General features: G+C 32.6%; 2 protein-coding genes across 6 annotated transcripts in view; one reads left to right on the top strand and one right to left on the bottom strand.

Annotated features, from left to right (window-relative positions):
* The window catches only part of Ncapg (non-SMC condensin I complex subunit G), a 71,313-nt gene extending 45,847 nt beyond the window's left edge, over positions 1–25,466 (top strand). For both annotated transcript variants that reach the window (XM_026403497.2, XM_026403504.2), the window contains exons 11-21: positions 180–359; positions 3,279–3,389; positions 6,060–6,179; positions 13,785–14,009; positions 17,708–17,889; positions 18,172–18,346; positions 20,044–20,205; positions 20,669–20,807; positions 21,165–21,251; positions 22,910–22,979; positions 23,920–25,466. In XM_026403497.2, the coding sequence (XP_026259282.2) occupies positions 180–359; positions 3,279–3,389; positions 6,060–6,179; positions 13,785–14,009; positions 17,708–17,889; positions 18,172–18,346; positions 20,044–20,205; positions 20,669–20,807; positions 21,165–21,251; positions 22,910–22,979; positions 23,920–24,043 (1,575 nt within the window). In that variant the 3' untranslated portion in view covers positions 24,044–25,466. The remainder of the gene's footprint in view (positions 1–179; positions 360–3,278; positions 3,390–6,059; positions 6,180–13,784; positions 14,010–17,707; positions 17,890–18,171; positions 18,347–20,043; positions 20,206–20,668; positions 20,808–21,164; positions 21,252–22,909; positions 22,980–23,919) is intronic.
* A 622-nt stretch (positions 25,467–26,088) lies between these two features.
* Lcorl (ligand dependent nuclear receptor corepressor like) overlaps positions 26,089–26,598 on the bottom strand; it is a 141,529-nt gene continuing 141,019 nt past the window's right edge. For 2 of the 4 annotated variants that reach the window (XM_026403530.2, XM_077803431.1), the window contains one exon: positions 26,089–26,447. In XM_026403530.2, coding sequence (XP_026259315.1) covers positions 26,267–26,447 — 181 coding nt within the window. In that variant the 3' untranslated portion in view covers positions 26,089–26,266. The remainder of the gene's footprint in view (positions 26,448–26,598) is intronic. The other 2 variants (XM_077803429.1, XM_077803430.1) reach the window with 2 other exon arrangements.

Raw genomic sequence — 26,598 nt, 5'->3', positions numbered from 1 at the left:
TACCAGATTTTGTAAGTCTGGAGATTTGCTGATCCATAATTCAGGAAGATTGTGACTGTAAGTTTTATTGCTTAAGTTCTGGGTCATTGAGATATTAAAATAATACTCATGTTTTTTCTATAGATTTTCACAATAATTTTTGTTTAGTGTTTACACAATCAGTATTTATTTTTTCCTAGATGGCTGAAATAAAAGTTAAACTAATTGAAGCAAAAGAAGCTTTGGACAATTGCATTACCTTACAAGATTTTAATCAGGCATCAAAATTAAAAGAAGAAGTAAAAGCATTAGAAGATGCCAAAATAAACCTGTTGAAAGAGACAGAACAACTTGAAATTAAAGAAGTCCACATAGAGAAGGTATTGATAACTTTTTAAATTAATTAATTAATTATTTTCATTTATCTATGACATCGGAATGTATTACAATTCTTATTATACATATACAGCACAATTTTTTATATCTCTGGTTGTATACAAAGTGTATTCACACCAATTCGTGTCTTTATACATGTACTTTGAATAATACTATCCATCAATCAATAACTTTTTTATACTAAATCTCAAGTGTAATTAATTACCTCAATTAAATCTTATTTTCTTTAACTCACAAAACTGGCAGAATATATTCACTTTGGAGAAATTTGTAGTAGCAAAATGAACTAAAATAGGGAAAATTTTTTTGTTTCCCTTGTTCCTTTCTATTTTTGGACTTGGAAAAGCCTTAATTAACTTTAATTATCCTGTAGCTAGGACTTGTTTTTGTTCCCTTGTCATACTAATCTCTGAAATCTGAAGTATTTCTTTCTTTCAGGGAAAGTAGTATTCCAGTAGTTTACTTCTCAGTTTTATGTATTTATTTACTTCCCCCAATGTAGTTTAAAAAAACCATTTAAAAAAGGAAAATATGTCCATTGTTCCCTTATTTGTGGAAGACCAATGACCTTTCTATTGCCAGGAAAAGCATTTCATTGGTAACCATGCTGTTACGTGGTTTTTTGGAATGTTAATTACTCCTTTTTATTTTCCTCCTTGGGGAGAGGGGAGATTGAACCAGGGGCACTTCGCTATGCTACATCCCTAGCCCTTTTTATTTATTTTTTTATTGAGACAAGATCTTTCTAAGTTGCTCAGGCTGTCCTGGAACTTAAGATCCTCTTACCTCAGCCATCTGAGTTGTTGAAATTACAAGGTGTACACCACCATGACTGTTTTTTAAAGTGTGATTACTTTAAATGTTTTTAGAAAAAGTTTTGTTATTTTTAATGAAATACTAATCTTGATATCTAATAATATTTAAAACTTTTTAAACAGTTTTTAAAACTTTGGTCATTTGATAAATTAGTCTCTAAAATGGATTATTTATTTCCTAACAAACTTACTTTAACATAGGATAGATTGATATCAATTATTAAATTTGATGTTAACTTAATTCAGATTTTTTTTGGATCTTGCCTTTGTAGTGAACATTTATTATTATACTTTTGGTTTAGGGAGTGCTATTTATAGTACTTTCATAAGTAGAATGCTGACTTGGAAAGTTTACTATATAAAAAGGTTTCATAAGCTATGTTATATCCATATCATTATATCTCTAGCCATGGGCTTCCTCATTCCAGCACTTCATCTGTCCATTGAGAATGACTGAATTTATTTTCATAGTAGTAGCTTCTTTCTTTCTTTCTTTCTTTTTTTTTTTTCAAAGTCTGTGAATCATGGGCCATTAAACTTTGAAGCAAATTTAAAGCAAATCTGAAATACAATCTAAAAAATGACAAACTGCAAATAAATTAGAATATTAGCAAAAGTGGTCTGTTATGATTGTTATCTCTTTATGTTGACTCTGACTATTTACTTGTCTAATTGTCCTATTTGAAGGGTATAAAACTATTTTAGTACAAATAGAGCATGGCAAAATAGATGCTATGATTGGGAAATACAGGTTTTATGGAAGAAGTGTTTTAACCTGAGATTTGAATGAAAATATTAAGTGAACAGTAAAAGGATGTTTTTTCTGTTAGTTCTTCAGGCACTTCAATTCATTTGATTGTAGCTGTCACTCTATGAGGTTGGTACTATTTTTTTTAATATTTATTTTTTAGTTATAGGTAGACACAATAGTTTCATTTTATTTTATTTTTTATGTGGTGCTGAGGATCAAACCCAGTGCCTCACGCATGTTAGGCAAGTGCTCTACCTCTGGGCCACAACCCTAGCCCCATGAGGCTGGTACTATTATCTTCATTTTTAAAAAAATACTTATTTTTTAGTCGTAGATGGACATAATACTTTTATTTTTTTTAAATGTGATGCTGAGGATTGAACCCAGTGCCTCATGCATGCTAGGCAAGCGCTCTACTTCTGAACCACAACCCCAGCCCTATTATCTTCGTTTCTAAAGATTAATTTATTTGCCTAAATCCACACTGATAGTAAATGGTAGAGGTAGGATTGGGATCTAAGGAGTGATCTACATGTGTACTTTTAATGAACTCTGGTATCTCTCCTTGATGGAATGATTTGTGATGACCCACAGGTTAAAGAATACCTGCTTTGTTTTAAAACTTCAGATTGACATGACTAGAGAATTGAGGAAGAGGTAATAAATAAATCTAGGGGAAAATTGAGGGCAAGATCATGTAAGGCTTTGTATAAAAAAATCTTTAAGAATTTGTGCTTTACTCAAGAATCCATTAGTATTTTAAGTGGTAGGAGTATTCTGTCTTAGAAAGATCACTGTTTTTCAGGAAATGGGTGTAACAGTGGGAGACTGCTATAGTGATGTAGGCTTGAGATGATGGCAGTGTGAATAAGATGACTGGATATGGAAAGAAGCGACATATTTGAGAGGCTTTTAGGAATTTACAACAGGAAAAAGAGGGAATTCAGCATATTCTAGGTCTTTTACGTTAGACTGCTGCGTAGATAACGGTGATGTTATGAAGAAAGAGAGCGCAGTAGGAGGAGAGATTTGGGCAATAATGAGTTCCCTTTTGTACATGTTGAGTTTGAAGGGCTTGTGGAACATCCAAGAATAAATGTAACAGTTTATATTTACGAATCTGAAACTTAGAAAATAGTTAGTCTACCTTATAGATGATAAATGGAGGTGTATGACTGGATAAAATCATCCAGGGAGTAAAAAAACAAAGCAAAACAAAAAAAATCACCCAGGGAGTATATATGAAATGACAGTATGCCCTAGGCATTTAAGCAGACATTTAGGGAATATGCAGAAGATATTCTTAGTAATGGTGAATATTTTGTCTTTTATTTTAGAATGATGCTGAAACACTACAGAAATGTCTTATTTTATGCTATGAACTATTGAAGCTGATGTCCATTTCAGCTGGCATAGGTGCAACCATGAATGGAATCATTGAATCTTTGGTATGTTGTTGACCTTTGAAGCTTTATTTTACCCCAGTCCTTCCTCTCAAGTAATACGTTCATTAGGTTTCAAAAGTATAAAAGATTACTATTTTAAGCATCTGATAAACAAATAGTTAAAAAAATGTTTAAAATGACTATTTCATATTGTGAGAACTAAATAAGGTAATGTGTATAAAGGACCTAGTACAAAAGTAATAATTACTCTTTTAAAAGATTTGGAAAAACTTATTTCACATTGGAAAGAGCAGAATGACTTCATTCTTTGAGTAAGAAGAGGAGATAACTTAATCATATAAAAAATAAAATTTTAAGTGCTGGAATATTGGTGTAGAAAAAGACTGTGAGAAGGTTACAGTGTGATCCCTGTGAAAAGAGTTCATTTACTATTATTATTATTTTTTGAGATGGTTCTTGCTCTATTGCCCAGGCTGGCCTTAAATTTTTAGGCTCAAGCAGACAAGTCTGTCTGCTTTAGTTCCCCAAGTGGCCAGGACTACAGATGTGTGCCATTGTGTTCTGCTGTTCATGACTGTATTTAAAGGACTTTAAAGTAAACTTTTATAGTCTCCATTGTGTAGACATCAGAACATAAGTACTACAAAACTCAGGAACAGTACTTTATGATAGGAATATCATGGAAACCTTATGTAACTTCAACATTTTTTAGTAATGACATTTAAAGAAAGTAAAAAGAATCAGGTAAAATTAATGTTAATATATTAAGACATATTACATGTATGTCCAAATACTTTTCGTTTGTTTATGTCCAAAATGGTATTTTATGATTTACTTGGTGTTAAAATTGTTAAGATATTTTATATAGTTTTTCATACTAAGTCTTTTAGCATATCTCAAGCTTGACTAGTTATACTTCAAGTGCTCCATAGCCATATGTGCCTAGAGGACACAGTATTAGACAGTACAGATGTAGGTCTTCCTTTTTTTCTTTAACGACATTTTTCATCAGAAAACAGATTCTGAATATGCCCAAGCTTTTAAGGATTCTGTTCAAATTAATTTAGTTTGTAATTAGTGAGAAATAGCCAGTTGTGTGATCTGAAATGTAATTCCTTTATTGGGATATCATGAGTTTCTAAATGCTCTAGACAACTGTCTAGTGCTTCTGATTAAAGTATAGATTCTACTTCAACCTTTAGAATTTAGTTTTATTTTTAGAGAAGCAGAATCTTTAGTGAAAAGTAATCCCTTTTAAACTCTGCTTGGGAACTTTACGTCTGGTCCTATTAGAGAATGGTATATTGTAATACAGTTAACTCTAAAATTGAAGAGTAAATATGAAGTGTGTGTGTGTGTGTGTGTGTGTGTGTGTGTGTATTAAGTGAAGAAAATACAAAATTGAGTGATCATAATGACTATACAGTCTATGTCTAAAGATTGAAAAGATGAATAAAGGAATGTAAATTAGATATTTGAATAAAATAATTATATTTATGTGTTTTAAATAAAATGTTATAGATTATTATAATATATAATATTATATATTTATTGAATGCTTACAGTAAATGCTGGGAATATAATTATACATGGTATATATAACCTAGAGACTGCCATTATGGTTCTTCTGTCAAGAGAGGAGAATATCAGTTAAGTAAAATAAACGAGTGAACACCATTGCCTTTAATATGTGCTATGAAAAAGGGCTACGTGGTCATAAGCAATCATAATTGGAGTAGATATTTATGTGAAAAAGGGAGGGAAGAATGTTTAATACAATAGCTATTAGGTACATGTGGCCATTAAAACCTACTTCAAATTGAGATATCTATCCTAAAAGGATTTTTGAAAAATTGGCTTTCAAAGACAGTACAAACAACAGAATATGAGTTGATTTCATTAATAAGTTTTTTATTGAGTACATGTTTAGTGATAATATTTTGATTACATTGGATTAAATGTAAATAAATAAGATTAAAATATAATATTAGTTTTACCTACTTCTTTTTACTTTATATATAAATGAATAAGGTTAATATGTAAAATTAGTTTCTTGTGCTTCTTTTTACTTTAATGTGGCTTCTAAAAGAACAGTGCAGTTCCCATTTGTAGCTTGTATTGTATTTCTGAATAAGAAGCATCAAAATCAGACCAGTTGAGCTGGTCTACTTAAGAGGTTGATTCCCGAAAATTTGAGCAAACCTGGGCAACTTGGCAAGACCTTCAATCAAAATAAAAAGGGGGTGGGGCTACAACTCAGTGGCAGAGCACTTGTTTGCATGTGCGGACCCTGGGTTTGATCCCCAGTACCACTAAAAAGAAAAAAGATCATACCAGTTGAACAAACTAACAACAAGGGGTACCATGATATATGATAAGATGGGGAAAGACTACATGATGAGGGTTGGTGTACATTGTTCTAATGAGTTATACTTATTCTATAAGCACTGGAAATCCATTGACTCAGTTTTAATAGATATACTGGAGATGTTTCATGATCATCTATGTTTCAGGAAAATTATTCTGGCTTTTGCATTTTAAATATTTGCCTTTTTTTCTTTTTTTAAACGAAAAATGACTTCTTGGAGTTAATAGACAATATGACAGTGAAGTAGATTTACAAAATAATGGAAATTCACATTTAGACCATGATTTTAATATATTATTATAAATTTCTTGCTTTGGTCAAAATTAACTTCTAATTCATTTTAGATTCTTCCTGGAATAATAAGTGTCCATCCTATAATAAGAAATCTGGCTGTTTTATGCTTGGGATGCTGTGGACTACAGAATAAGGATTTTGCAAGTAAACACTTTGTGTTACTATTACAGGTAGGATTTACTTTGTGACAAAATCTTCATTGCATTTCCTGAACTATTCTGTCTCTGGTGATAAGGCTAATATTTAATTCATTCTGAAGATTATTGATGATGATTGTTGACAATCTATAGGAACTCATTTTTTGTCCTTTGATTGTTTTTTAATTAAAATATCTTTGTAGAAGAAAGATGAAATGTTAATTTAAGATAATCTTAATCACAGATCAAATATTAAGTGCATATTAAGTTCCTTGCCTGGACTGTTCTAGGTTTATGAAAAAAATGTGACAGGTAAGTGGTGAGAAAAAACAAGATTTTAAGTTCTTGTGTTAATAGAGCTTACACTCTAGAAAGTAAAACTCACATTGAAAAATAAACAAATATGTAGTATGTCAGATGAAGAAAAATAATGCAGAGAAGGGGAATAAGGACTGAATAGAAAAAGGGACAGCATAGTTCAGGAAGGCCTCACTAATAAATGGGACCTGTATCAAAGTGAAGTTGAAGGAGTGAACCACAAGCATATCTGGGAATAGGATTTTTTTTTTTTTTTTTTTGCTTAACACATTTGAGGACCAGGAGGACATATGGCTAGGAAAGACTGAGCAAAGTGGAGAGTAATAGGAAAAAGAATTTGCAGAATGTCTATCTCTTATAGGAGTATATGAACTAAAAAGATGTCAGCTTCCACCATGAATAAAGTAGGAAGGAATTGGAAGACTTTGAATAGAATATTGTGATCTGACTAGGTATGGTGTGGTGTAGACCAGGGAAGGGTTGGACACCTTTCCTATAAAGGCCAGAGAATAAGTAGTTTAGACCATTTAAACCATAGTTCTGTTTCAACCATTCCTCTCTTGTGTTGTAGTGGGGAGACAGTAATGGATGGTACATGAACGAATGAGTGCAACTGTAGTCCAGTAAAACTTTATTTATGGACATTGAAACTTGAATTTCATAAATTTTTACATGTACTGAATTTTTTTAATAATTTGAAATTTTAAATAAACTATTTATAACTTGCATACTGTACAAAATTAGGTGGTATATTAGATTTGGCCTGTGGGCCATAGTTGTCATATCTTCGGTATGACTGCAGAGGTATAATTATAGAAGCAGGGATACTAGTAAGGAAGAAATTCAGCAATCCAGGAAAGACATGGTTGGGATGAGGTTTATGGTTATTTGGATTGTGAGAAGGATAGTGTATTAGCTACGATTCTTCAGAGATATAAAACCAATAACATACATATGTATACATGCATGTATTGTATGTTGATAGATAGATATGAGGGGATTTATTAGGGGAATTGGCTTATATGGTTTTGGAGGCTGTAACTTCCGTGACAAGTGGTCTGCAAACTGGACCCTGGATGCTGCTAGTATGATAGATCAAGTGTGAAGGCCTGAGAACCAGGGAAGCCCGTGTTTTATGGTTTAGATGTGGTGTCCCACAAAAGCTCACATGCGAGACAACGCAAGAAGGTTTGGAGGAGAAATGATTAGGTTATAGCCTTAACCTAATCCGTGAATTAATTCCTGATTGGGTTAACTGAATGGTAACTGGATGCAGGTGGGGTGTGGCTGGAGGAAGTGATTCATTGGGGGCACGGCTGTGGGGTATATATTTTGTATCTGGTGGGTAGTTTGTGCTTTCTGGTCATCATGTGAACTGCTTTCTTCTGCCACACTCTTGCCATGATGTCCTGCCTCACCTTGAGCCCTGAGGAATGGAGCTGGCCTCTTATGGACTGAGACCTCTGAAACCGTGAGCCCTCAAATAAACTTTTCTTCCTCTACATTTGTTCTGGATGGGTCTTTTAGTCACAGCAGGCAAAAAGCTGACTAAAACACCACGTAACTATTGATCTGGGAACAAAGGCCTGAGAACCTGTAGTCCTGCTGGTATTAAGACCTGGAGTCCAAGGCCTGAACAGTCTGGAATTCTGATGTCCAAGTACAAATAAGAGTATATCCCAGTTCTAGGAGAAAGAGGAGATCCCCTTTTTGTTCTGGTCTGGGCCCACATTGAGAACATGTCTCTCCCCCAATTAGTCCATTGACTCACATGCCAATCTTTCTTGGAAATATTCTCACAAATATACCCTGAAATAATCCTTAACCAGTTTTGTGTAACCCCTAATCTAGAAGTAATCCTTAATCACTTCTGTAGTTAATCCATAATTCAGTCAAATTGACCTAAAATTAACCATCACAAATGGAAGTCTAAGATTGAAAATAGTCTGTAGGATTTGCTGATGTATCTGATGTAGCATGTGAGAAAAAGAGATCTAAGATAACTAAGGATTTAGGTTGGATTAACCAGAAGGATTAAATTATTATTCCCCATGATGGAGAAAACAAGGGCCTGTTTTCCTCCTTTTTATATATTTTTTATTTGTTCTTATTAGTTACACATGATAGTAGAATGCATTTCGACACACCATACGTAAATGGAGTATAACTTCTCGTTCTTCTGGTTGTACATGATGTAGTGTTAGACAGATCGTGTAGTCATATATGCACATAGGGTAATAATGTCCAATTAATTCTACTACCATTCCTATCCACATACCTCCTCCCCTCCCTTCATTCCTCTCTGTCTAATCCAACGTACCTACCTATGTTTTTCCCACCACTCCCTGTCCGCATCATGAATTATCATTCAGATATCAGAGAACACATTCAGCCTTTGATTGTTTGAGATTGCCTTATTTTGCTTAGCATAGATTTCTCCAGTTCCACCCTTTTACCAGCAAATACCATTATTTTATTCTTCTTAAATTAGGCTGAGTAATAGTCCATTGTGTATATATACCACAATTTCTTTATCCATTCATCTGTTGAAGGCACCTAGATTGTGAATTGAGCTGCTGTAAACATTGATATGGCTGCATCACTGTAGTAGGCTGATTTTAAGTCCTTTGGTATAAACTGAGGAGTAGGATAACTGGGTCAAATGGTTGGTTTCATTCCAAGTTTTCTTCGAAATCTCCATACGCTTTCCATGGTGGTTGCACCAATTTGCTGTCCCACCAGCAATGTATGAGTGTTATTTTCCCTCACATCCTCATCCAATATTTATTGTTACTTATATTCTTGGTAATTGTCATTTTGACTGGACTGATATGGAATCTCAGTGTATTTTGATTTGCATTTTTCTAATTGTTAGAGATGCTGAGCTTTTTTATTTATTTGTTGATCGATTGTATTCTGTGAATTGTCTGTTCAGTTCCTTAGCCCATTTATTGATTGGTTTATTTGTTTTTTGTTTGTTTTTGTGTTAAGTTTTTTTGAGTTCTTTATATATTCTGGAGAATAATGTTGTATCTGAGGTACATGTAGTAAAGATTTTCTCCCATTATTGATTGTTTGCTTTGAAGAAGGAAGAGCAGGTTTCATGGCAGGTGGATGAAATAAATAAAAAGTGTTCTATATTAGACATGATTAAATTTGGTGTTTGAGAAATAGGCATTTAAATGTGAGTTCCAAGTGTAAGGAGCTATCCAGCATGGCAGATGAGCCTGGAAGTCTCTCTTCTGTTGATGGTATCTGATAGCATCCAGTGCCTAGAGATTGCATGTTACTTGAAGAATGAGTATAGATTGAGAAGAGATCTCAACTTTGAGTTCCCTATAGCTTAGGCAGCATTTAAAGGTAGGGAGATAAAGAAGAACCAGAAGAGACTATGGTGATATCAATAGTATAAGGAGAGGGTGATGTGTTAGAAGGCATATTACAACGAGGGGAGACCCAACTGGCCCATGCTTCTAACAGGTGATAAGAATTCATAAGTAATCACTTCTGGCAAGTAAAGAAGTATTCAGTGACTTTTCTGAGAGTAATTTATGTGGCAGGCAAAAACTGGAGTGGGCAGAAGAAAATTTAAGTCTCTTTTAAGGTTTTTGTTTTTCTGGTTAGGAGTAATAGAAATTGGGAGGTAGCAAGAGAGGGTATGGGGGAAGAGGAAGATTTTGGGTTTTAATTTTATTTTTTTTTAAGATGGGGAAACTCAGAGCATATTTTGTACTAGGAAAAATAACTCAGTTGAAAGGAAAAAATTGGTAATATGGGATTGGGGTAGTTGCTGGAGTGATGTTCTTATATGCAGGAGGTGGTGGAATCAGTTGTACCAGTGGAATGCATTTGACTTGCAGACTGCTCGATTTTGGATGTTCGTCTCTAATGTCTGGGCCTAGCTTAACTTGAAAAATAAACTTCAATTTCTACTAGTCTGGTGTTGCCAGTGGGATAAAATGTTTATAATGGGATAAAAAAGCCATGAGAAATTTTGATGCACATTGCTTCTGAACAGTTTAATAAAGGTAGCAAAGGAGAGCTTTGTATGCCCATGTTGAAAATAATGTGTTAGAATATGGCTCATAATTTTCATGAAAAGATTATTTTAAAGGGCTAAACTCAGCAAAGAAATTTCCCTAGAACATAAAACTCTGTTGTCCATGGAATGGTCAAACTGACTTGTAGCTTTGTATTGAAGGAAGAAAAATAGCGCTGTACTTTTAAAAAATAATTATTTTTAAAAAAGTAATCCTCATGAATTTCAGTGTTTTAACTTTCTGAAAAATTACAAAGAAATTGACAGCTAATCAATTAATTTTAATGTGTATCAGTGAAATTCCTGGTGTGTCTGCTTCTGTTTATCATCCCATTCTGTTAGTATCCATGAAAAATCTCTATTGTTAACCTCCTTTGAAAAAAATAGAATGCCAGTATTGTCTTTAAAATGGTGAAGCTTCTTTTTTAAACTGGAAAAAATAAAGTCATTAATTTTTATATCAGCAGGTATTGACATTAGTGATGCTGCTAGTAATTTTTGCAGGGAATTTTATTTGTAATTGAGAAATTTATTGATTTTAAATATTGGATTTATTATCCGGGAAATAAAATCCTACATTTTTAAAGGAGTTTTGCCTAATATTGTCATCCCTTGGTATCCATGAAGGATTGGTTCCGGGACCATTGTGAATATCCAAATATGCAGATTCTCAAGTTCCTAATATAATACTGAAGTATTTGCATATAACCAGCACTTCTTCCTGTATGCTTTAAATCATCCCTAGATTACTTATAATAACTAACACAATGTAAGAGCTATTTAAATATTTTAATACTGTATTTTTTCAGGGAATAATGACAAAAAAAGTCTGTACAATTTGTTTTTTCTTTTATTTAGTTTGTTGAACTGATGGATTCAGGATCTTGTATGAGATGCAGGGTAGACCATAATTAGAACAGGAAATTTTCTACTTCCATTTCCTGGGATTCTAGAAGATGGGCCTTGAAATGTTAGAATAATTGTTGGTCATTACTTTTTTTTTTTTTAAGTGGAAGAAAAAATCTTATTAGAACATCTGATAGGGAAGTGTTCGTTTATGTCTGGCTTACTAAATAGTTCTCTAAAAAACGAGGTAAAGCATTTATTAAGATGGCCTTTATGCTATTATGAATGATGCTTAAAAATTATAATTTCTTCTAGTCAAGTTGGAACTGATAGAAGAGATTAGAGGCAGACAGTTATATAAACTTTCTAGTGCTAAAGCAAAGAAAATATCTTTAAATTGCTTTCAGATGATATTTAAATTCACTTGACCTTTAAACTGAAATATGGAATTGTAATCCTTTTCTTTTTAGTGGTATAACATCAATAATAAATGCCTTGGACATTTCAGACAGAAGAAATGTAATATGAATTTAATCCCAAAGATATCCCAGGAGTATTCTTGAGTTAATCAGTACAAACTCCTTCTCTACAGGACAAGGAAACCTCTAGGAGTTTTGATATTGTTTTTCCTATTTAATTTCTTGTAGTTATTAGGAATTGTCAAAATCAAGTTGATGTGAAAGATGTTATCGAGACAATTTCATAATTTTGATAGATTTTCAAATAAAAAAAGTAACAAGCTTATCATGGAATTATAGTCTTCAAGAATGAAAGTATACTCTTTGTTTAAACAACTTACATCTGTAAATTTCCATTAGGATCTAGCTATTAATTTTGTCAGATTTTTTTAAAATTAAAAATATCTGTGAATGATATCAGATTCAATTGCAGAAAAAATCTTTATAATTTTTAAAAAATATTTTGTATATTCTGGGGGCTAATATAAAAAATATTAACCACAAAATAGATTCAGTTGTTTCTTTATAAGTGTATTTTCAAGGTTATCATTGAAAGATATTAGAGAAAAATAGCTCTTTTTGGGGATAAGAGATCAATCCTTCTTGTTAAGTTTTAGTAATAAATTTGATGTAAGAAATATATGAGCCCTTGTTAGAGGGGCAGAAGAGGGAAATTATTACCTTTTAAAATCTTAAGTAAGAATCCAACTGGGCTATTGGTGCCCAGTAAGGTACATCTTTTTTTTTAGTATTGGGAATTGAACTCAGGGATACTTTTAACCATTGAGCCACATCCCCAGCCCTTTTTTAAAAAAAATTGAGACAGGGTCTGCTAAGTTGCTGGGGCTGGCTTTGAATTTGGAATCTTTCTGCTTCAGCTTACTGAACTATTGGCATTATAGGAGTTTACCACTACACCTCGTCTATAAGTGTCATCTTTAAGAGTGAGGGAAACCAAGTTGCTGCTGAGATAGGAGCATGTTTGGGATTTGTAGAGAGCACTCATTTTAGTATATTATTTATCAACATTTAGATTTAACAGATTTATAGGTATGGCCCTCAGAAAGTATGCTGGTTCCTTCCAAATTTTGAAATTTTAAGCCATTTTTCCTGATTTTTATTAGTTTGACCAACTTGATGATCATAGGTGTATTTAAATTTATTTTAAAGGCCAAATTATATACCAGTTATTTTTTCATTAATCAAAATGTCATCACAGAATATAGTTAATCTTTCATAACAGAAACATTGATTGCGTTCTGTTTTTTTAATCAAAATGTAATCACATAGAATATAGTTAATCTTTCATAATAGAAACAATGAGTTCTGTTTTTTCATGGCTTTGAAATTTGGTTTATATTTTTGTAACTCAAGACAGACTATATAAACTGCTGATTTATGGCTTACCTTCTTTTATACAAGAGTCCAGTTGAAAACTGACTAACATGCTTTTAATTGTTTAGAATCTAGTGTTTTTCTCTTGATGGATGAACTAAATCAACAATTTTGATTTAAACAGTTTTTCTGTATCTTAAAAAAATGATAAAACCATAGTTGATATTATTGTTCTTTTTATAATGAAAGTGACAAATAATATGTTCAGCCAGCCTCTAATTCAGGATTTTTTTTTTTTTTTAATACCGCAAAGATTAACTTCTTTCGTTTTTTATTCTTTTGCGGTTCTGGGGATCAAACCCAGGGCCTCACACAAGCTAGGCAAGTGCTCTACCACTGAGCTTAATCCCTAGTTTAAATTTTTCTTAAGGAATATAATTTCAATTATTATGGTACAAATAAATGCATTTTTAAAATTGAAGTTTATATTTTAAATCGAATTTAAATTATACTTCTGAAAAGTGTTGTTTTCTCTATATCTGACAGTCATTGAAATTTGAGTAAAAGTTTGTGTAATCATTTTACTAAGGGTAAATAAATCATTATACTGAATGCTTTTTGGTGGGGGATGTCTCACTTTAGGTTTTGCAAATAGATGATGTCACAATTAAAATCAGTGCTTTAAAGGCAATCTTTGACCAGCTGATGACATTTGGGATTGAACCATTTAAAACCAAAAAAGTCAACACCCTTCAATGTGAAGATGCAGACATAAACTGTGATGATGAACAAGAATCAACAGAAGTTGAGGAGACTGCTACAGCTAAAAATGTTTTGAGACTCCTTTCTGATTTCTTAGATAGTGAGGTAAGAAATAGTTCCAATCTTGTGGTTATGAAGTGTCGTTTGCAGCATATAATTTGTTTATGTTCTTTATGTTTTTAGAACTAAAGTTTAAACTTGGACAAAATTTTTGAATTTGCTTTTTTGACATCTTAATTAAATCTCAGATTTCACTTTTATCATAATTTCTCACTATTAAATTGGGTAGCATAGGATTGCAGTATAAAGAAATGACTCTTAAAGGCAGTAATTAATATTTTTTGTTTCATAAAAGATGGTTTGTGATTTAAAGACTTAAGCTTTAAAGATTTAAGATTTAAAGACTTAAGATTTAAAGACTTAAGTTTTAAGAAATTGTTTAGAATGCTTTTACATTTGAGTTGGTAGGAGGTATAATAAAGGCTATGGGATTAGATTTTTTTTTCTTTTTAAGAATTTTTTCACAATACCTTTATTCTATTTATTTTAGTTTTATATGGTGCTGAGAATAGAACTCAGGGCCTCACACATGCTAGGTAAGCGCTCTACCACCAAGCTACAGCCCCAGCCCTCTTTACGTACTCTGACCTACATTTTTATAGCATATAAAAACATTTAGCTTGTTTAAAAATGTTTATATTGACTGTGTATAGTTTCATTTCATTGTGGTTAAATTGATGTAATAAAACTAACAATTTTAAAGTGAACAATTAATTGACAATTAGTACTTTCATAGTCTAGTGCAGCTATTATCTGTATCTAATTTTTAAAACATTTTCATCATCTCAAAAGGAACTGTATCTAGAAAACAGTTGTCCCTTATTGCCCTGCTTTCCAGTCCCTGACAACTACCAGTCTACACTCTTTGAGTTTTTTTCTATTCTGGGTATTTCATATAAATTGAATCATATAATATGTGACCCTTTTTCTGTTTGGCTTCATTTAGCATAATGTTTTTGAGGTTCATTCACATTGTAGCTTGTAGCAATACCACTTTCCTTTCTGTAGCTGAGTGGTATTCCATTGAATGTGTATACAGTTTATTTTTTCATTCAACTATTGAAACACATTTGGGCTATTACTACCTTTTGGTTACTGTGATTGTACTACTATGAATGTGCACATATATGTATTTGAGTGCCTGTTTTTAGTTTTTTGGAGTATATACCAAGAATTGGATTTCTGGGTCATATGGTATTTCTTTGTTTACCTTTTTGAGGATTTGCCAAATTGTTTCCTATATCATCTGAAACATTTTATGTTCCTGTCTTCAGTGTACAAGGATTCCAATTTCTCCACAACCTTTTCAACACTTATTATAGCCATCCTAGTATATGCGACATGATTTCCATTCCCTAATGATTAATAATGTTGAGTATCTTTTCATCTGTGTGGCCATTTGTATATCTTATCTGCAGAAATGTCTGTTAAGTCTTTTGCCCATTTTTAAATTGAGTTATGGAGTTCTTTATATTGCTTGAGTAAGTATATCCTTATTAGATACATAATTTGCATATACAGTTGTTTTTTCACTTTCTTGATAATACTTCTTAACATTAAATTAAAGATGTTTTTTCATTTATTTAGGCTGTTTTTAATTTCTTTTGGCAATGTTTTGTGTTTAGCATAACAGATCTTTTATTCCTAGGTATTTTATTCTTTTCATGAAATTTTTTTCTTATTTATTTATTTTTTTTTTGGAATTGTTCATTGTTGGTAGATACAAACTAAACTAAACTGGAACTTTTGTTTCTGTTAATTTTATTTTCACCCTGGAGCTTTGTTGAATTCATTTATTAGCTCTAGTGGGCTGTGTGTGTGTGTGTGTGTGTGTGTGTGTGTGTGTGTTTGAAGTTTCTTTATGTAGTACCATCTTATTTGTGAAAATACATAGTATTCCACTTTAGATGTCTTCCTTTTCTTGTTTGATTTTTCTGGATAGAACTTCTACACAGTGTTGAATAGCAGTCGTTAAGTGTTAAGAGCACACAGTCTTGTCTGATTTTGGGGGAAAATTTTTCAATCTTAACCACTGAATGGGTTATTGTAGGTTTTATATATATATATATATCCTTTATATTTATATATATATATATATATATATATATATATATATATATATATCCTTTATCATTTTGAGGTAGTTCCTATCTATAATTACCACCTCTGTTTTTTATTTTATTTTATTTTTTTAATGAAAGGGTGTGGATTTTGTCCAATGATTTTTCTGCATCAGTTGAGTGATCGTGTGGGGTTTGTTTTTCAAAGTAGTACATTATGTTGCTTGGTTTTCTTATGTTGAATGACTGTTGTGTTCCTGGGATAAACTCCACTTGCACAAGTTATATAATCCTTTCAGTGTGTAATTTGATTTGGTTTGCTAATATTTTGTTTGAAGATTTTTGCATCTATATTTATAAGTGATATTGGGTCTATAGTTTTCTTGTGGTATCTTTGGCTTTGGTGTCAGGGAAAACTGACCTGATAAACTGAGTTAGGAATTCTCTCTTATTTTATTGGAAAGTTTGAGAGTTGTTAATTTTTTGCAAGTTTGGCAGAATTTATTAGTGAGGACTGGTCCAGGACTATGCTTTTTGGGAGAGTTTTGATTATTTATTTAGTATGTTTACTTGTTTTACATCTGTTTAGATTGTCTGTTTCTTCTTGAGTCATTTTTGGGGATTTGTATGTTTCTAGAAATGGATCAAAGAAGAAATCACAAGAAAAAAATCAGATAATACTTAGCCCCGAATGTGTTAGTGAGGAAGACACATTTCAACACCTTAGCACTGACTGTTGTTCTTAACTTCTGTTATCTTATAATTTTGAGTTTGGATAATAGTTTTGAACTGGCTCTTCTGTTTGCTCATTATACTCTTTTTACTTCTATCTCCCTAATTTAGACTTTTTTTCATTCCTGTATTTTAACCTGCCAAGTGATTTTACTGAAATCTCAGTAAATCTGGTTTCCCCATCTTTTGAAAAATTTCATTGGTTCCATATCATGCCTCATTATGCTTAAATTTCTTTACCTAATTTTCAAGGTCTGTATAATCTGGCTACCGAGGATTACTGTATACATGGAACATGTACTTTTCTTCACCTTTGTAACTCTTATGTGATAATTCCTATCTTATCCTTTTTGTATATGAAAAACACAGGCAGAGAAGTGAAGCCCAGGACCACACAGCTAGGATGTGTCAGAGCTTGAACCAAACTCAGTCTCTATTGCCGGTATTCTTAACCACCACTGTACCAGTACCTCTCTCTGAACACCCCTGCATCCTCTTTTCCTTTAGCTTCCCTAGGTTTTTTGCACTTTCTAGAACTGCTTTTTTTCATATGTATACCTTCTGTTCACATTTCAACCCTGTTCAGATACATTTCTACTCGCACTTCTAGAGCTTTCTTTTATAAGCACTTCCTCTGATGACGGAATATTGCTGAGTGTTTCCTTAGAAATACTAAGCATTTAAATATATATAATTTTGCCCTCCCACAACATTTATAAAAGAACTTTTGGTTCTTTTGAAGTTTTTAAGGCTGGATTGATTTGTCTAAAATCATTTAGATTTGACTAAAATCATTACTCTAGCTGTGAAGAAAGAATACCTTTTCATGTGTCTTTAACAGATTTATAACATGAGTGATTTTTTTAATAGTTCACTTAAAAATATTGTTGGGCAGCTATGTTGAGAACCTTAAAAGGAAAAAGTTTTTCTGATGAATGTCATCTTTATTAGGTGTCTGAACTCAGGACAGGAGCTGCAGAAGGACTAGCCAAGCTGATGTTCTCTGGGCTTTTGGTTAGCAGCAGGATTCTTTCTCGTCTCATTTTGTTGTGGTACAATCCTGTGACAGAAGATGATATTCGACTTCGACATTGCCTGGGTGTTTTCTTCCCCATATTCGCTTATGCAAGCAGGTATTGAGTTCTGTTGATAAATCAAAATCTGACTTAAGCCAACTTCATCACTCCCCCTGCCCCCGACTGATTATATCTGTAACGTCATTATGTTAAGATATTATTTCTTTCTTTGGTGGATATATGATGAAATGAGAAGAATTTACTTATCTGTCTAAATTTCATCTCTTCTAGATGAAAATGTGCTTCATCTTGATGGAATGAATTTTATATATAATTTTTTTAGAATTATGATTTTCTTTCAAATAATGTAAGCATACTTTCAAATTGTCTTTTTAATAGGACAAATCAAGAATGCTTTGAAGAAGCCTTTCTTCCAACTCTTCAAACACTGGCCAATGCCCCTGCATCATCTCCTTTAGCTGAAGTGGATATCACAAATGTTGCAGAGTTGCTTGTAGACCTGACAAGACCAAGTGGATTAAATCCTCAGGCCAAGGATTCCCAAGATTATCAGGTGGGTGAAAAATATTAGCTTGTCGAAATAGTGAGGAGGTCAATTTTTATCTCGACTTCTGTATGGTGGTACGTAGCACAAATATGAAGGAAAGATCTTTTTGGAAACTTGGGGAAGTCACATGAAAATAGACGTAGTTGATGCAAACATTTTTGCTACTTAGAAGTTACCAACAATTTATCCCCTCTCTACCATCATCCCCTCCATCACTGACTGAATCACTCTGAAGTAATAACCTATGTTATCTAGGTCTCATTTGATTTTAAAATGTTGACTCACCTGTTAATGCTGTTGATACAAAAAAGGGCAATAACATTTGGTCAGACTTGCTACCAGTTTTGGAATTTAATGTGTTATTAAATAATTTCAGATGCCTGAAAGTTTAAAGCATTGCTCTTCTCTTTTTATATTTATTTGATATTTAGTGACTTCATGCTGTCCAAGTCACAATATTATATGCTATTAAGAAAAATAAGATTACAAAGGATATTATGCAAAATACAGTATTGGTCAGTGATATGGCTACCAAGCACTTAAAAACTTTAGAGAAAGGCAACACTCATGTGATAGGAATGATGAGAATAGCAGTAATAGTTTCAAAATCCATTGAGTAAAATTCATCTTAAACCTAGATGGAAGTTGAGGAGTGGTTTTAATAGAGAGGAAGGTTGTATTGGTAGAGGTAATAGATATAGGTGGTTTTTCAAATCATGCTTTAAAGGACAGTGTAGGAAATTTGGAGTTGGCCTTATTTGCAATATAGAGCTTATGATGAAAGTGTAAGTAGGATAAATTTGCTTATTAGGAAGATTAATTAAGTGGTCACTGATAGTTATATGAGGTGAAGTGGTGAGATAGTTATATGAGGTGAAGTGGTGAGAAAAAAGAGAATATTACTAAAAGGAAATGTTTGTTAGATGTGACAAGAACTATATTATATGTGACAAGAACTATATTATCTATATGATTAGAAGATAAAGATTTGCAGAATAAGGAACAGTATAAAGTAGTACTACAAAGAAGAAATAATAGTGATATAGTAAAAACAATAATAAAAAAGCTATGGGTACAACAGCTTGAAGGAAAGAGCTTAATATGCAAGGGAAATGAAGGAATTCAGGGACACTCTTAAGATCCTTGGTATGAGACTTCACAGGCACTGTCTGACTTAGTTTGGGGGGGATACTGTCATCAGGAACATCTTGGGAGAGTGAACATCTTGGGAGAGTAGGCTGTGGCATAGAGCCAAGCTGAACTGCCATGCAAGTTAGAAGCTCAGCTGATCCCAGAGAGAGTTTCAGACTGGGATATTCCTTTGAGTTGTTTAGAATTGGCAAAATCTAGATCATTATACCTGTACATTGACTGGCTACTCATTGAATGTGGACTGGCCCTTAGAGGAAAGAGTTGTGACTTCCTGTAAGGCCTGGGATCAGTTCTGCAGCTGGGAAGTTTAGCCTTCAAAACTGGTGGATGCATCAGTCCTAAAGAAGGTAGACCTGGGCCACAGCATCTGGCACAAGAATTCAGTGGGGGAATTTATTTTGAGGTGAGGGAGACGATAAATTTGATTTCAGATATTTTGCATTTGGGATTATGGCAAGGTAACTAGTTGGAAATGTTTGTTAGATGAGACAAGAACTATATTATAATATTCACTTTTTATTTACAAAGATTTTTCTCTTTAATTTTTCTAGGCCTTAACGGTACATGACAATTTGGCTGTAAAAATTTGCAATGAAATCTTAACAAATCCATGCTCACCAGAAACTCGGGTCTATACAAAAGCTTTGAGTTCTTTAGAGCTCAGTAGCAACATTGCAAAAGATCTTCTGGTTCTGTTGAATGAGATTCTAGAGGTAAAATAATTTCTAATTACTTTTTTTTTTTTTCTCTCTTTTGTATTGAGGGTTGAACCCAGGGTGCTTCAGCTCTTAGAGTTATATCCCCAGCCCTTTTTTATTTTTAATCTTGAGACATGGTCTCACTAAGTTTTTTGAGGGTCTTGCTAAATTGCTGAGGCTGGCCTTGAACTTGTGATACTCTTGCCTTAGCCTCTTGAGTTGCTTGGATTACAGGCATGTGCCACCCGTACCCAGCACACTTACTTTTAATTAGCTGTGTTTATATTTATTGGAGTGGGATTTATGTGGATGTATTAAATTGAACATGTTAGCATAATGTAAATTTGTTCATTTGGTGTAAATATTCCCTTCATAAGTTTCACAATTTTTAGAATGTTGATATTGGTTTATAACTTTTTTTTTTAAAGATTAGAAAATGTCATGTTTAATTTTTTTGTTTTGTTTTGTTTTTGGATAGCAAGTAAAAGATAGGACATGTCTGAAAGCTTTGGAAAAAATCAAGATTCATTTAGAAAAAGGAAATAAAGAACTTGGTGAGCAAGCCATAGCAGCACAGGATGCCAACATGACTACAGATCTTTTTCAAGATGATGATGGTAATGACATGCCTGAATATTGATAAAACTTTTAAAAAAATTTTATTGTGATATGTTTTTTTCTCTTCTAATGTCAGATATGAATGAAAATCTAATTAACCTCCTCAGGAAAGTGTATTATTGATGTGTGTATACACATTTTATTGTGTATATTTCTGACTATATAACCATTTTGTCAGGAGTTCTGATTCGTAGTACTCACATTTTTTTTTTTTTTGAATAGTAATTTACGATAACCTTTCAGGAGTTTCTAATAGAACTGTTTGCCATTTCTGTTTTATGAAAGATGAAAAGACAATTTGAAATATTTCATGAGACTATCTTTTATTTACACTGTTTTATTATTTCCTTTAATAGAAAAGAATAAAGAAGTATATATGACTCCTCTCAGGAATGTTAAAGCAACCCAGGCATCAAAATCCACTCAACAAAAGTCTAATAGAGGTAGCGTTTGGATTGACTAGTTCCTATAATAAAATTGTTTCAATTTTCTCTTCTAGTGAAAAATACTTTGATAGTTTCCTTGGGGATAATGATTTTTAAATGTCTTAGATATCCTTAACTTATTTCAGAGGTTTTGCGTTATGTCTAAAGAATCTAAAATTGGTTCAGGTGCTTTTGATTGAAAGAAACATGATACAATAGACCATATTGTAAATTACTATTTGGGTTAAAGTTTAAGATTTGGTTAAGTGTTAGCTTATAAGTTATTTGTGTTCTATGACTGAGCATTGATTTCTTCTATTTTTCTGTTTTCTTTCCGTCCCATCTGATATTTTCCCAACTTAATTTGTTTCCCAAGGATAATCTAACAAGAGGATTTGTTGGAATAAAGTAAATGTTTACTACTTACTAGGGGATCACTTTGAAGAAAATATGAAATTCAAGATTTTTTTATTGTTTTATTATTTCCTTATTACAAAAGCAGTGCATGCTTATTACAGAAGAATCAGTACATTCAAGCAGACTACTGTAAAGAATACTAATAATCCCACCCATGAGCCAACCATGATTTTAAACTTTGAAAAATATTTTTAAGGCCCTTTTCTAAACAGATTTAATTTTTTTTCTTAAAATGGAATCTGGCCATAATAGTGTTTCACAACCAATCAGTTATTTCAACACCAATTATTGGCTCTTGTTCCAGATTTGTCCCACAATGTTGGTTGTCTTGGGGATAAATGTATTGTAGAAGCAAGTGAGGCATGAGAGGGAATCTAACTTGTATAAGGAATGTGATATTCAAATAAATGATCAACTTCACAATTTGGTTTTGATTAGATTACTTTTAGTCACTTGAAATATGAGAATTTCATCTTTTTTTTTAATAGCCCAAACTTCATGTATACATGATATTTTATTATAATTGAGGAACATTATAAGGCAAATTCTGTCTTTGTAACCTTGTAAATTTCTAGCAAGTAGAATTTTTAGAACCCTTAGTAGATAAAGGTTTTTGTTTTTACATGGAAATATATTTTAGAACACATATTTGAATTGTTCGTGTATATATTTAAATATTTTGTAAGAAGCCATTAAAGTTCTATTTCAAGCTGGGTATATGGGTATAGTGGCATATGCCTGTAGTAGCAAGCTACACAGGAGGTGAAGGTAGGAGGATCACCTGAGTCCAGAGTTTGAGACCAGCCTGGGCAACATTGTGAGACCCCATCTCTGAAATGAAATGACATTTCTCTCTTTTTACGGTCTGTTCATGGACATCACCTGTCTTTCTAACCTTAATTTTCATTAATCTACCCATATGGATTGTGTTACAGCTATAATAGTTATTTTTAAAATTTAAGATTGTTTTCACCTGCTTCTCCCCAAATTAAATTTTGTCTCTTTTTTAACTTGTATTAATTCCCATTGTTCTTTATCAGTACTTAACAAAAGAAATTAATATAAATTTTAATCTTGCTTGGGTTCACGGGTTCTTTCTCCATGATATATTGATAATTGACATCAAAGTGGCTGGGAATAAGAAAGAAATATGTTAGAAGATTGTGTGCCAAAAATAAAGGATTCAGATAGCCCAGAAACAACATTTTAAAAACATTAAACAATTGATAATAAATTTTGATAATTATACTATCTTTAAGGACGGAGAAAAGTGTCAGATTCAACTAGGACCAACAGGAGACGTCAGATTACAGAGACTGACTCTGAAAGGTATGTCATGTATGGCTGGAATATGTGAAGAGGCCTATGTTTCTTGTTATTTTTAAATTTTTTTGTCTAGAAGTAGAAAAAAATTCTGTGAGAGACTCAGTATATATAACAATGTAGTAAAAACTATAAATAGCTATGACTTTGATACATAGTCTAAAATTCCATTATCAAGAGCATTTGACTATGGCTTGTGTGCTTTTGCCCATTAGTTGGCATAGCCTGTACAGTTATTAGGTAGTCATCTTTAATGTGTTCTCTCAATTTATATTTCCACATATCTTTGTAATTGCATGACCCATGACTCCTTTTTGATCGTGAAAACTCTTCATTTAGATAACATTTGGGTTCTTTACATTTATAGTGATAGAATAATTCTGCCTATAATTGAATATATTAATGGTTTGTGTGATAGTATTTGGTTTTGGAGTCTTTGTCAGTTAAGCCCTTGTTGGAGCTGAAAGTTTGTAGCTGTCTTGCATTCATCTATTTATTCATTGTAAAATTGTGTGTATTTTCACTACATGCAGATTAAATCTTGGTTATACTTGTGTGTGTGGGGGGGGATGCCTTAGTAATTTACATAATCAAAAGAACTTAGTTCTTTTTCCACTTCTTTAGTTCTAAAAAACCCTCTTTTGGATGGTTTGTTATGGTCCCTGTTTAATTATAAACTTTGTTACAAAAGTTTGGTGTTTTGTTTTCCTGTTATAACACTGGGTTTCAGTAATATATAAAAAATTGGCTAGGTTTTCCACAGTCCACTTAGCTGAATAGCTAGTGTTTTTGGCCGGTACTTTGATATTTTAGTTTTAAACTTAGTTAATGGAATCAGGCTATCAAATACACACTGATATAATGTCAGAAACAAAAATGTTTTATTTATAAATAAATTGGTTTTAAAGCTTATATCTAAATTGGTATATTTTCAACGTCTGTTTAGTGATCATGAAATTCCAGAACCAGAATCAGAAATGAGGATGAGATTACCAAGACGAGCCAAAACAGCAGCCCTGGAAAAAAGTAAACTAAACCTTGCACCATTTCTCAATAAAGATGTAAGTTAGGAGAGATGATGGAGGTGGACTCCTTTTAAAGTTATGTTCATTTTTGCTTTAATAAAGTTGTCCTTGTGTCAAAATCAGAAAAAGCCGGATGTCTTTCTGAAAACTTTTGTTGTGCTTTGGCCTGTACCTTTGGTGGGATACAAAGATTGCTGGCATTAGCCAAATAGATTGGTTTTATCAGAATCTGAGGTGGGCCTAGGAATCTGCTTTTTAAATAGGCTCCCCAGGCAATTCTTGTGCTATTATGGCATTATAGAAAACTTCTAAGTATAGCTGAGTAGGAGCTTGCACTTGAGAAGATTAGAGAGCAGGTGCAACAACACTTGGTGAGACTGCTTCAGCACACACTTAACAGGTTGCATTTCAAGGACAAATGAATTACCACAAACTAGCCAGAAAGGAGCTTCTAAGGAGGACCAGTGTAATGAATCAAAGTGCTCGTCTTCCAAGTTAAACACTTATTTGACAATCTTATTTTGTGACTCCTTCACTAAGAACATTTTCTTATGCTACCTGCAGGGTAATCTCCCCTCCTAAAGTATTTGCATGTGGGAGCCCAGTTGTGTTTCTGGGTTAGAGAGATGCCTACATAGAAATTTTGCAGCTGCTTTTTGGCAAAAATTTTTTTAATACTGTTACTACTACTACTATTACTATTACTACTACTACCACCACCACCACTACCACTACTGAGAGAAGCATTGACAGGAAGTCCTCTTTGATTACTAATTCATGAGCTTTCTTCCCTGTCAATTTCATTTATCATCTTTTGAAACTGACATTTGCCCGATGTATGAAACTTGCACCCTATGAAATTAGTCCTCCTTCTGCAACACCCAACACCTTTTCTCACTCTCTGATAATTATGTTACTTAGAACAGAAATGTTCTAACATGGATCTGTTTTAGTAATTGTGCTTCTTTAATTTTGTCAGAGGTTATTAAAAGGTGATGTTTTATGATGGAGGTGAAGTAATATTGCTGGGTTTTAGAACCAGGTTGCTATATTCTATATAAACATGTGCTTTATAGAACTCAGAAAGCAAGAATGCTTATTAAACAAAAGGAAAAGGAGATGTGACGATGCAAATCAATAAAAAACAGATGTTAGTTATTCGTTTTGTTGGCTCTGTGTCTTTTCCTGTGCTTCAAATTCTTTTTGAGTTATGTCTTTAGTTAAATCCCTGTCACTTAAAAAGTAACTTTTTTGGTAGAAAGGGAGGAGGACTGATAATGGTACATAAATTATAAGGAAGTCTTTTAGACACGATAAACTCAAATCCCATTTACACTTGGTTAGGCTATCCAAAAGGAAAGGAGCCATGTTTGGATACAGACTATACCACAGCTTGCATTCTCTGGCATGGGAAAAATAAATTTAAGCACCAAACCTTTAGTGTTCTTACTATTCAAATTTTAGACAAAATCACTTAGCCATTGCTAACAGTATATTTATACTAGTATAATTAACACGGTCCATTATTAAATGATAAACCTTTAAACTTTAATGGCTAAAATACAATAAAACCAACAGGTATAAATAAACTTACCATTTTTCATTCAAAATTGGTAACTCAGACCAAATAGTATTTTTGTCTACCCAAAGGCACAGATTTGCTGAAGGTTAACATGCAATTGTGCCATTTCTCTCACAGCCCACAGGCTACTGTTTTAAAATAGAGAATGAAAACTGATCAATTCAAAGTCTTTTTTACGAATGGAAACATGCTATCTGATGATAAACTAGGGATCAATCATTTTTTTCTGTACATATATAACTTTGAGAGATTTACTTCCAAAAGATACCTTTGCCTTTTCTTTTGCCAGTTTGCTTCGAGGTAGTTGGTATCCACCTATTATACAACTTCCATGGGCCAGGTCAGCATCACAAATCTTTACAATACTAGTTTTCTAAATTACATGAAGTATTATATATTAAAACTGTGCACAGAAATTGGGGACAATTAAGTATTTAAACTTAGGGCATAAAAAATTCACAAAATACCATTAAAAAGAGAAACATCAAAATTGTTTGTACTGCAAAATTCCACAATGGTCAGGTGTAAAACATGTAAAAAAACATCATACAAAGAATATAATAAAAATGATTAATGCTAATGACAATATAAAGACAAATCACAGGACTGGAAATATTTCAAGATCAATTGATAACTGCTAATTGTTTAGCAGAAATAATAATGATGTACAAAATGAGAACTACAATCTATTTTTCTTCACTTTTGGGATTTTGGTTATGAACTGTACAGCTTGCTAGAGATGCTGCTGTCAAATTCAGGTTCCACTCAATGGGACGATTAAGGCACATCTTAACGGGGCTCAAAGGGCAACTTGCTGTATTCCCATCAGATAAATTCAGTTTCTCATCAGTTTTCATTTGTAGCATGCTGGAAAAAAAAAGTGTAAGGCATTTTAGTTTTTTCTTTTAATTCCACACTATCAACCTTGTAAAAGAAAGTTCAATAGTATTATTGTTAAGGTCTCTAAAAGAGTAGGTAAAGCATTTATTATTCCAGAAGTATATATAAGTTTTACTTC

Source organism: Urocitellus parryii, chromosome 10 (genome assembly GCF_045843805.1).
Source record: "Urocitellus parryii isolate mUroPar1 chromosome 10, mUroPar1.hap1, whole genome shotgun sequence".
Classification (NCBI taxonomy): domain Eukaryota; kingdom Metazoa; phylum Chordata; class Mammalia; order Rodentia; family Sciuridae; genus Urocitellus; species Urocitellus parryii.
This window is presented reverse-complemented; position numbering and strand designations above follow the sequence as displayed.